General features: G+C 37.9%; 1 protein-coding gene across 1 annotated transcript in view; it reads left to right on the forward strand.

Moving 5' to 3' along the window:
• ULK4 (unc-51 like kinase 4) overlaps nt 1-12,092 on the forward strand; it is a 4,087,308-nt gene that overhangs the window by 355,524 nt on the left and 3,719,692 nt on the right. The window contains exon 6 of the mRNA XM_044064733.1: nt 6,979-7,080. Coding sequence (XP_043920668.1) covers nt 6,979-7,080 — 102 coding nt within the window. The remainder of the gene's footprint in view (nt 1-6,978; nt 7,081-12,092) is intronic.

Genomic DNA, 12,092 nt, shown 5'->3' on the forward strand with positions numbered 1-12,092 from the left:
GATTGTATTTGCAGAGCTCAGTTCCAGAATCCCAAAGATAATGGCCAATGGTCTCCTTTTGAAAAGAACAAATTATTAGCTTTTTATCTGGCTGTAATAACTATTTTATCCATCTGTCAAACCAGGAACTCTATAGACTGACACAGAAAAACACTGTGGTACATCAGCAGTTGGGGTGGACCATACTGCCTTCTCTTCAGAGTAACTGTGATGGTTTAGGAACATCTTTTGCATGTTATTCTTAATCTGCAAGCAGTTCACATTAGAAATCAAAACAACATCACGGCAGATTGCATATAGAATAGCATCAGGTTCTCATGAGTGGTAACTGGACAAGGACACCCTTGGTATGTTCACAGACATTTGGTGGGCCCCATAGTGGGCCTATTTTCATCTCCTCAAAATCACCAGCTTCCCTTTCTGTTCCAGGTTTCCTTGTGTACAAGAAATAAGGATCAGTGCTTTCTTAGTTGGTTGGAGTTAGATATAATGTACGCTTTTCGTCCAGATTTTTGGATTGTAATAGTACTTCTAAAAGTAATATGAGAAGAATTAACCTAATTTGCATAGATCCAAACTGCCTTAGACAGCCATGGAGTATCTTTCAAACAATAAAATGTGATTCCTTCAAAAACTGACCTTTTACAACAAATTCTTAGCACAGCTACAATGCAGAGTGTTTCATTCAAACCAGAAATCATTCAAATTAATAGCTGGAGGAATCTTATGTTGATTCCTAACCCTTTTTTATTTAGAGTTTTTTTTCTGCCTTTAATGAAGTCTGAAAAACAAATACAAGAAAATATCTTCCAAAGTGGACTACATTTTCTCAAAGGTATGAAGAAGATGGAATTAGGGCCACATTCTTTTTTTTATTCCTCATATTTTGGATTCGATGACTCTTATTTAATGAACAAATGGCTTTTTCTTGAATTACAATAGATTTGTTTTCTTTTTATGCCTGTCTGTGGTATATCTTCTCAGCTTGCTGTAAAGCAGAAGTTGAATGAGATCCTTCATTTCAGGCCTCCAAGTCATTCATTGGAGTTTGTCATTGAAAAGCAATCTATCCCTTTTCTTGAGCCTTTCAGTGCAGGTGACCTAAAATACCTCTTCTGGAAGACCCTTAATCTGCATAACCACTTGTTTAAAGATCCATATAGAGTTTTTCATAGGGAACAAGGTGCTATTAAAGATGGACATCTGTAAGCCTGAAGTGACCTCTAAGGTTTTCTTAAACCTTCTGGTCAGATTTTTGACTGCCTTTGTAAGCATTTTTTTATGAAAAGTAAGCCTAATCAGGCTATTACCAAACATAACTTTTGCAAGTGGTTAACAGATTGCATTATCTTTTTCTATGTAATATGCAACACATTTGAATGCGGAGGTTAAAAGACAGTCCACCACATCACCAGCTAAAGGACTGGAGAAGTTAAGGAACATGCCACAACACCAGGAGTTACAGGGCCTGTTTTAGCCTGTTTACCTAGTACAGGGAGATAAGGATACAGCGATTGGTACTCTCCTATTCATGTGTTGAATTCCTACAGCAATGACCCTTGCAGTGACTACAGTCCAGTTGTGTAAATGTACTCAAATTAGCAGTAGATGTCTGATTACTAGATCACTGTTGCAGAATAGGCTTCCTCCTTTCAAAAAAGCCCCCCCCCCCCTGTCCTTCACATACAATGTGTGTGATGGTTCTTGTATATATAGTGTAATTGTTTCAATGTCCTGGGACTAAGGCAAACTCTAATCATCTAAGAGATGACTTTGCAGTTTGTAACTTAAAAAAAGTTTGGGTCAAAAGCACTATTGCCCATGTGAGTGTCTTAAATATTTTGTCTTAACATATTTCAGAATTGGGCATGTGCTGAGACATGTCCCACATTAAGGGTTTAATCTTTTCTGTGGCCTTGAAGTTCAAGCTGTGAAAAAAATTGTTTATCCTCTCATTAAATTCTTCTGTTTAAGCTATACCATAATTATGTCTTGTTACATTAATATGACTAGAAAAGATAATTCCTATGTTAGTGCGTAAGACTTCATTATGAATATATTTATATATTTGTCATATCATCTGTAAAAGAAAAACATAAGTACCAATAAACAACAGAATCGCCTGCATCTTTCTGTGTAAGTAGGCCCACTAACATTGTAGATGACCGTTATGTAATATTTTTGTATTCTCTCCAGTCTTAATTCCCTGATGCTATATGATCAAAGGAGTCTTAAATATTCTGTATGAGATCTGGCCAGAGTTTCATAAAGTGGCATCATGACTAAATTCTTATAGCAATGGAAGAGGATATCCTTTAAAATGAAAAATCATATTCTTGTAATAGTATTTACATTATTTTCAAAGTCTGGTTTCTTATCACTAACATATTCATGTCTTTAAAGTTAATTTAAGGAGTTCATTATTAATAGAGTACAGATATTCTTTATTTTCTCTTCCCAGTTTTGCGTTGCATTTTTTGTATTAAATGAAATACTGTTTTTAGAAGACCAGGATTGTTTGGTTAAGTGATTTTCTCAAAATCACATGATAGGCAAATGGAGATGGAATTTTAAAACCAAGACATTAAGTTGAAGATCAGTAGTAATGCATGTCCATAATTAAAACCAAGATAATAAGTTGAAGGTCAATAGTAATGCATGTCCATAATTAAAACCAAGATAATAAGCTTAAAGTCAATAGTAATGCATATCCATAATTCATATGCTGATCTGCCAGTCCATCTCATCCTCCACACCAGATTGCCATGTTTCAGTTTATTTCATGCCTGTGTGTAGCATTTTACCTTCTGTTGTAAAAAAAACTCTTGTAATCTAAATTTTTTATGGTGAATATCTGTAAGTGTGTCATGCATCCATACTGTTATATTCTGATCCTTCATTATCTCCATGTAGAATAAAGAGTACCATTTTTGCATTAGCTGGAAGAAACGCCTGAAACCCAATCTGTTTAAAAAGGTTTAATCCACAAAAAGATGCACAAAACCAAGTCCAATATATGGATTAGTGCTTTCATCTTAAAATCCTTTAAAAATTCATCAGATACAATGTAATATTGTTGCTGAACCATTTAAATAAACTTCATTAATCATGTGACATTCTTGGGTTGTTGAATTTTAAAGTAATATAACCTTTACATAACATATCCCTCTAAATGCACTGCATTTGTTACAAACCTTACTATATAATTTAATACATACTATGTTAAATTTTATGTAAAAAATGTCAAAATTCTTATAAAAACTTATAAGTTATATTTTAACTATAGATATATATATATATATATATATATATATATATATATATATATATGTGTGTGTTACTTAAGACTGCTTCTTAAGATAAGAAATGAGCAACTAGATTTTTTCCTTACATCTACATTATCTCTCCCAAGCCTTTAACTTCAAAATAGGGGCTATACTGACATGGTCGTTTAATCCTGGATACCTGTATGCTTCTAAGTGCAACTGCCATTTCAGTTCATGTTGTTTTAAAATTACAGTCCAGGCCCCCCCTTTTATTTTTCCTTCTCTACCTTTTCTAAGATACTAAATTTAAAAATATGTTCATAATGTTCACACAGGTGCCTGAACAAAGCTTTAGTGTTTTTTTCTTTTTTTATTTCGTATAGATGTTCATAAATTCAGTTACGGAGCTTCTGCTCCATTTTACCGATCTAGAATCCTTTGCATGCTTGACATTTCCTTACGTAAATTATTCCCATTGTTTCACAATTATATTTACCTTTTATATTCAATTTCCTCCCCCTTATGGTGATGTAGATCCCTTCAAGTATGTGCTTGCAATAATTACATCTACCACATTTAGTCATCTTAGTGTTGAAGGGGCATATAGCTTTCTTCTTTGCCTCTACCATGTTTTTGATGTTGCAACCCCTCCTGTATATAATAGTGGGTGCATTTCCAATACCATTGATTATATTTAAATTTTCATGAAACACTTTCCAATTTTTGTTCATAATCCATCTATTTTTATTTATTTAAATTTGTTGACCGGGAGTGTCCGACTGGACGTGGGTCCATTTTCAGCGGAGGCCCGGGGAGAAAAGCTCCACAGTAAAATAAACAGACAGTAGTTACACTGGATTACATAGCGATTAACAATTTAACATAGAAATTACTTACAACATATTTACAGATGAAGAACATAGTACATCAGTAGACAACTAGAATCCTTATCTGTGAAGTACATAACAGGCATTAACAAATGTAACAATGAGAAGTTCCTGCTGTATAATAAGTACTAGGCTTATGAGCACCTGAGCTTGCTATCATCAAGGTAGTTAGTGGAGGTGAAAGAAAGGTAGTAGTTGGATGGGGTGGATGATATTAGAGTGGGAGTTGCAAGGGCATAGCCAGCATGTTTTTAGCATCTAATGTTGCCGCTGGCCTCATTAAAAGTAGTTATAAATGCACTATTATATTTTTTATTACAGTTACTTTCAGAACGTATAATTACTTCACTGTCAAAGTTCCTTTTCATTTTAGGTTGATAGAAACCTTTATCTCTTTTAGATGTAACTTCAGTTGTTAACTCATATAACATTCCAGATGGATAACCTCTCCTTGTGAACATACCTATTAAAGTATCCACTTCACTTTAATATTCCCTGTCTAGTGTGTTCATTCTAGCTGCCCTTACCAATTGGCCTTAGGCCACAGCTCTTTTCTGTGTGTAAGAATGGCAGCTAGAATAATGCAATAGCATATTGGAGTAAGTAGGTTTTCTGTATATGCTAGCTACATACTCATCCATTTCATGATGTTTCGTAAGCAAAACAACTAGGAATGGCATCTCATTTTTGTCATACTGACATGTGAATTTCAAAAAATCGGTGCTTTCATTGTTGTAGTGTATAAAATTCTGGAGGGTGGTCTCATCATCTCTCCAAATGAGGAATATGTCATCCAAATAGCATAAATAAAATTTGATGCTGTCTGCATGAGCACTGTTATGTATGAACTTCCTTTACCACTCCAAAATAACTAGATTAGCCAAAAATGAACCTACAGGGGAACCCATAGCAACTCCTTTTTGTTTATAGAAGTCTTCCTCAAAATGTATAAAATTATTCGTAAGAACTATTTTTGATAGTTCTATAACATTATTGACTATTGTTTGATCCAATTGTTTGTTCTCTAGGTATTCCCTGGTCCCGTCTAAGGCTATAAAATGTTGAATGATGGTATATAAGTCCTTTACATCAATAGTAGTCATAATGTTTGTACCGTTAAATGTGACATGATTCATTTTTGCCAAGAAATGCCAGGAATCCCTACACAAATACTGTTCCTGTGTTAAAAAAATTATTACATTTAGCGTCTATGTATTGTGCACATGGAACCGTAATGGAGCCCCTGCCATCCACTGTCTGTCTCATAGGTGGAACAGTGATGTACTTATGAATTTTGGCACTCCAAAAATTGTAGGGATTCTGGGTGAAGTGACATTTAAATTCTTCCATGTTTATTCTCCTCTCTATGAACATGTCACGAATTTGGTTAGTCACTTTCATGTATGCCCTATTTAGTTCTGATCTACTACTCTTTTCATATGTTTCCCCTTGTAACATCCTTTTTAAATTATTCTTGTATATTTCCTGTTTCATAACTACAATTCTTCCGCCCTTGTTGGGTTTCATAACTTGTAACTCATTAAAGTATATAAAATCCATAATTTCCTCTCCTTTATCTGTCCCTTTTTCCATCCATAATTTGCTCGTAAATCGATTTCACACATTTTTTCAAACATACCCAGGGTAGGGTGCACAGGTGGATTATATAAGCTACTTGTTCTAAGTGTTTCAAAAACATTATTGCTGTTATCTTGGTTGAATAACAGTTGAAAATTTAATTTATGTACATATAATTTTAAATCAATCAATACATTGGTTAAATTAACTTCATTTTTAGGTACAAAGTTCATACCTTTTGCAAAAAAATCCATCATGTCAGTACCAATAAAAAGTTCAATATAGTTATAAAGTTTGAAGTCCTTCTCCTTGTTGTATACACCAATTGGACCTTCCATCTTGGAGCTTCAGCGAACATTGTATCTGATGAAGTTTTAAAGGATTTTAAGATGAAACTGCTAATACATCTATTGGACTTGGTTTTGTGCATCTTTTTGTGGATTAAACCTTTTTAAATGGACTGGGTTTGAGCTGTTTCTTCCAGCTACTGTGTTTGTATATGAGTTTGTGTACTTGGAACATTTACTTCTTTGTACCATTTTTGCAACTTTCTGTCTTTTTCAAAATATGTTCTCCTGAGCATGAATTGTGCTTTTAGGTAGACTCTTGAAAGTGATTTCTCTGTTGGACTTTGATGGTGCTGCCATAAAGTTTATGAAGAATATTGGCAAAGTTGGTGACAGTGGTGTTTGTCTTCCCTCCACCTTGTTTGTTTAATAAATGTATGAAACGGCAGAAACATTTATTTCTGATAGTTGCACAGTGGATAACATTGTCGTTTTACAGCAATAGGTTCCCTGGTTCAATTCTCAGCTGAGGTATTTTCTGTGCGGAGTTTGGATGTCCTCCTTGTGTTCGCTTGGGTTTCCTCCGCATGCTCCAGTTTTCTCCCACATTTCAAAACCATGCAGTAGGTGGATTGGACACTCTAAATTGACCATAGGGGTCTGTGTGTGTGTGTCTGTTTGTGTGTGTGTGTGTGTGTGTGTGTGTGTGTGTGTGTGTGTGTGTGCGTGTGCGTGTGTGTGTTTGTGCGCATGCGAGTGTGTGGTTTGGAAGAACTACCTCGTCAGAGCTAGCCACCTGGTGGTGTAAACTTTGGCTGTAGATTATTGTCACTGTTGAAGTGACACCCCAATCCCACGTGCAAAAATGGGAGAAAGGGATTGTGGATGGATTTATATTGAATAACTGTGCTCAAGTTATGAAATGGAGTCTATTATGATGTTTTCTTGATTTTTCTTCAGGGTCTCCAGTTTACACATCTCCCGAAATAGTAAAAGGTGCAGATTTCTCTATCGCAAGTGACCTGTGGTCTCTAGGTTGTGTGTTATATGAGATGTTTTCAGGTGAGTAAAACTTTTTTCTGTTTATCCATGCCTACTTCTACCTTTATTTTTTTGTACAAGGTATCCTAATGAGCTAATGCAGTGAAGTATGACACATAGTGTATACCCTGCTTCTATAAAAATCAGTTGCAACATAGACTTCATGAGTTTTTACCATATCTACTGAGTCTGTGTGTTAGTTACTAAGTTTTTTGACATGCAGTGGTGTCAGAGTGGTGGGTTATCAGCCATAACTAAAGACCACATCTTCAGAAAATGTGACTTTATATATTTTGAATTTCAGTAGTATGACTGATTTTGTAAGAATGGCTCGACTGTAATCCCCTGGAATTCACATACTTCAAAGAAATGTAGTAGAAAACTGGAAACTTTTACTAAAAGTTGACTGTTTCACACTGCCTGTTGATTTGCTGAAAGATTTGAAAATGTAGTGTTGCATTCTTGCATGTTACTGGAGAAGTGGGAAGATTATTTAACTCTTGCTTTTCCTTGAAGAGGAGAATGACAGAATATCAGCATTTAAAGATTAAGCCATTAGTTATTTTGAGTCCAGAAAGAACTTGCCATTTATTATACTTTTTTCCCGTAAGGTCCTAGGTAAGAAACTAAATATGTTTATGTGACCGAATAATAGAAGCACAACTTTAAATTGAATCAGCTTCATAATTTTCCATTAAAATATAGAATAATTTATAATAAGAAATGATGAAACAAGGTGCATACTAATAAGACAGACACTCATGACCTTATCAAAAGCTTTAGGTGTGTACAACATGGGAAATAATTAGAGCAAAGGTAAAAATAAAATAACTGATGAAAAGAATATGTTTAAAATATAATATAATGAAATAGTATGGCAGAGATGAGAGATAAAGCTAAGATGTGTTGTAAAAGTTGTAGTTGTGATAAAGGGAGCCATGTGAAGAGCCATAATGGAGGCCATACTCTTCCATTATTTTAATGAAAACTTGTAGTAAGTGTGAGTGTAAGTATGAGAAGAAGCACTGTTCACCTTTTAGTACTACAGAATGTATGGTAGGCATTGATGTTTTTAAATATGTTTAAAAGCAAAAAGTGTGTTCAAAAATATGCATGTGGTTTAACAGAAATATGAAATGTGAAGTTGTCCTATCTCACCTTCACTCTTACTGATGGGTTCGGAGCCAATCCTTGGCTCTGACTCGGCCAAATGCAAAAGCTCGAGGTCTTCAACCAGCTCGTGGCCTACTTCATATCCCATAATGCACTGGTGCTTCCCCCAGATCTCATTTGCCACTGCAACATATTGGGCATTTCACCAGCTCTGGCCAGTGAAATTTTGAGTACTTCATTTTCTGTTTCTTAGATTGTTGTTATTAGAAGTTAGGATTATAGTCATCTAGTATTTAGCTTGGTTTAGGAGTGTTTAATCAAAGTGTTTGTGCACTTTGTTATAATAAGTTCCTAATCTCCTTCGTGGCCATTTTTATTAGGCCTTATCATCTCCCTTTCCCATTGTTAGTGTGAATTCTTATATATATATATATATATATATATATATATATATATATATATATATATATTTACTGATTAGTGTTTTTTTTTTCTGAATAGCCTGGTGTTTTAGAAGGCTAATTTCTTTATTTTCTTAAGCCCGTGTTTGTTGGGGCATTTTTTTTTTTTTTTTTTAGTGTACAAAACTATAAGACTGCTTTTCTAGCCTGTTTAAATTAGAAGGATTAACCTTATACAAGTCTGTTAGTGTTTGTCTCTTGTGGATTGTCATTATGTCTTAGCAGGAAAAAGAGAAGTCTAACTCCAGGTTTAAAAAATGTCCTAAATGTGGGCAAAAGATGTCCATCACAGATGGACACTTTGGATGTGTTTACTGTTTGGGTGAGGTTCACCTTCAAGAGGATTGCTCAATATGCCACTCCTTTATTTCTAGGGTGATACATGAAAGAAAGGGCAAACTTTTAGCAAGGGCTGGAATAACTAGATAAGGGTGATACACATGACAAACAATCCAAATCTTCCAAGACATCCTATGGGTTGTCAGAGCTGAAGAAAAGTTCATCGACCAGTAAATCTAGCGTTTAAAAAGCATCAACCTCGGTGCCACTAACCTTGGAGCCGCCAGTTGTTGGTAGGAGCCGGTCCCCGGTATTGGAGCCAGTATCTCCTACCTTGAAGTCTCCAATATTACAGTCAGTGGCCTCTTCTATCACATCTTCTCGGTCCTCGAGACTTTCAGACATGGACATGGATTGTGTGGTACAGAGGCTTCTACACCAGTGCTGGCCATGCTTTTGTCAAGGCTGACCCCTGAGGCTTCAGAACTGACCAAAACCCTCCCTCCTACTACTGTTCCTCCTCCAATCCGACTTGAGGCTTCGGAGCCAGAGTGCTCGGAGCTGATGGTTGTGGAACCATCAGAGCTGACACCTGCTCTAGGACTATCGATTCCAACTACTCAGACTTCCTCAGTGCTGACTGCAGAGTCTAGGAGCCGACACTTGCAGGTTGGGTCTGGGGACAATAGTCAAACCGATATTTCAGTTCTGACTTTGCCTCTCAGGGCTTTGGAGTGAGTGAGTTCAGTGCCTACCTCTGGCTTGGAGCCCACTGTTTTGGTGCTGAGGGAATCACCTGCTTCTTTGGATCTCAGGGTTCCTTCACATTGGAGCAGGTGGGCCTTCGATGCCATGAGGAGAGTATTGTCCCCTAGGGCAACCACATCATCAGGACCAGCAACCTCCTCCCCTAAAGTACCTGTATCAACCTGTGCTGCACAGATTCCACAAAAGCATAAAGGCCTAGAGCCTCAAGATGCCCCATTGGGTGAGCCCTGCTCTTCCAAGACCTCACCAGAAGCTCCCACTGAGGAGGTTCCTAGGAGGAGGCTATGCAAGAGGAAGCATCTGGACTCCCCTCAGGAATCCATCACTTCAGACACTAACTTCGATGATTCAGAAGGTTCCCCATGGTTACCCTTTAGAAGATATCTTCTTAGCGGATATCTTAGAGATTCTCAAGCAGAGGGGTGATAGGCAGGCCATCAAGCCTACTGATGATGAGTCAGTCTACCTGAAGGCTTTTGGGTCCCAGCCCTCCACCTCTTGGGTGTCTCCGCCTTTCGACCAACTCATGGACCTAATTTGTTGAAAGGCATGGGAGTCTCCAGATACAGTGAAACCTGTCCTTAGGAGGCATAATAAGTTTATTACCTCACCACAGGACAAGGCTTTTCTCACCAAGGGAGTCCCTGTTGATGCTATGGCGGTGGTGGCAGCCACCAAGAAGTTATCTGAAACTTCGACGTCAGTCCATCCACCAAATAAAGATTCAAGGGTCTTGGACAGATATGGAAAGTGCATGTTTACTTCAGCAACTTTTGCTCTTAGGTCACTGAATTATCTGACGCATTTCATTAGATTGCAGAGAGATCTCCTAAGAGAACTAGGAGATAATCTACAGGGTTCAGTAGCTGCGGGGGTCTCAGACAAAATATTCTCACAGCTCTCCATCCTCAATTCCCTAACAAATTCATTCATGTGTCTGCTTTCGTACGCAGCTGATGGAGTGAGCAGAGCAGCGGGTACAGGAATTGCCCTTAGGAGACATTACTGGAAATGCTTATGTCCCTTTGCTGAGCCCTTTAAGTCATCCTTTATCAACACCCCTTTCGATGGCTCATCCCTTATTGGACCCAAAGTGAAAGAAATGTTTACCAGGAGTGAAGAAGATGGAAAGACTCTGCCATCGGAGTCCATTTTACCACACCTACCAGACCTTACCCCAAAGGTCAGAAAGGAGGAAATATGTGGTTCCGTAAAACTCAAGAAGCCTTTTGGGACACTCGTGGTGAACCCCCCTCTAGAGGTAGAGGAGGGGGTAATAATGGAAGACGCTGTCCACGCGGCAGTGGGGGTCTGCAGAACCAGGGTGACAGAGATCAGTTCTTTGGGAAGCCCTATCAACACTCCTGAGAGGAGGCCCGCCTGTCCGTCTCTGGAGTCGGTCGGGGGATGCTTATCTTTGCACCCACGTGCCTGGCTAAAAATAACAAAAGACAACTGGGTACAAAGTATCATATCCAGAGTTTACTCTATTCCCTTTTCCATCCTACTTCCCTCAATAAGAAAAATCCTGGACATTCCACCCAGTCACAGGGAACAAGCAACCATAGAAATTCAAAGGTTGCTACAAAAAAGGGTCATCCAGCCTGTTCATAGGTTCATAGGTAGGTACTAGGCTATCGGCCCTAGGGCCCATACAAGCCTAGCCAAAAAATGTACCCTGGCTTAACACAGATCAGATAGGATCCGGAACCTAATCGAGGTTCTTTTTAGTTTCAAAGAAAACAGGGACTGGAGGCCCATTTGGGATCTCAGCAGATTAAACAAATATGTGAAGAAGACAAAGTTCCAGATGGTTACACTGCAGTCGATACTTCCTTTTCTAGGAAAATACAATTGGATGTGCTTGATAGATCTCCAGGATGTCTTCTACCACATAAAAATGGACAGACCATCCAGAGATCATCTGCACTTTCTGCTGGGGGCCAGTCACTATCAGTTTCGAGCACTGCCCTTTGGTCTCACAACAGCCCCAAGAGTGTTCACCAAATACATGGCAATAGTCACGGCTCACCTGAGACGTTTGGGATTCCAGGTGTTTCCATACTTAGACGACTGGCTCCTAACCACTACCACCAAGCATCAGCTCATTCAAGCAAGGGACACTACTATGAATAATGCTGTCAATTGGGGATTACCATAAATATAAAAAATCTGCCTTATTGCCATCGCAACATACCATTTTTATTTTATAAGAGCAGATCTGGACACCACCACAATGACCTTAAACCTTCCATCAGAAAGGGTTTGTACTCTTTGGCAACAGGTTCTAGTCCTTCTGTCAAAGCAAAAAGTACCAGCTTCCATGGTTCTCAAATTGCTGGGTACAATGGCAGCAGCAATCTTTGCAATTCCACTGGGTCGGATGCATATGCAGATACTACAATTGCTCCT

The sequence above is a fragment of the Protopterus annectens genome, chromosome 3.part0 (assembly GCF_019279795.1).
Source record: "Protopterus annectens isolate FY-2018-M chromosome 3.part0, PAN1.0, whole genome shotgun sequence".
Taxonomy (NCBI): Eukaryota; Metazoa; Chordata; order Ceratodontiformes; family Protopteridae; genus Protopterus; species Protopterus annectens.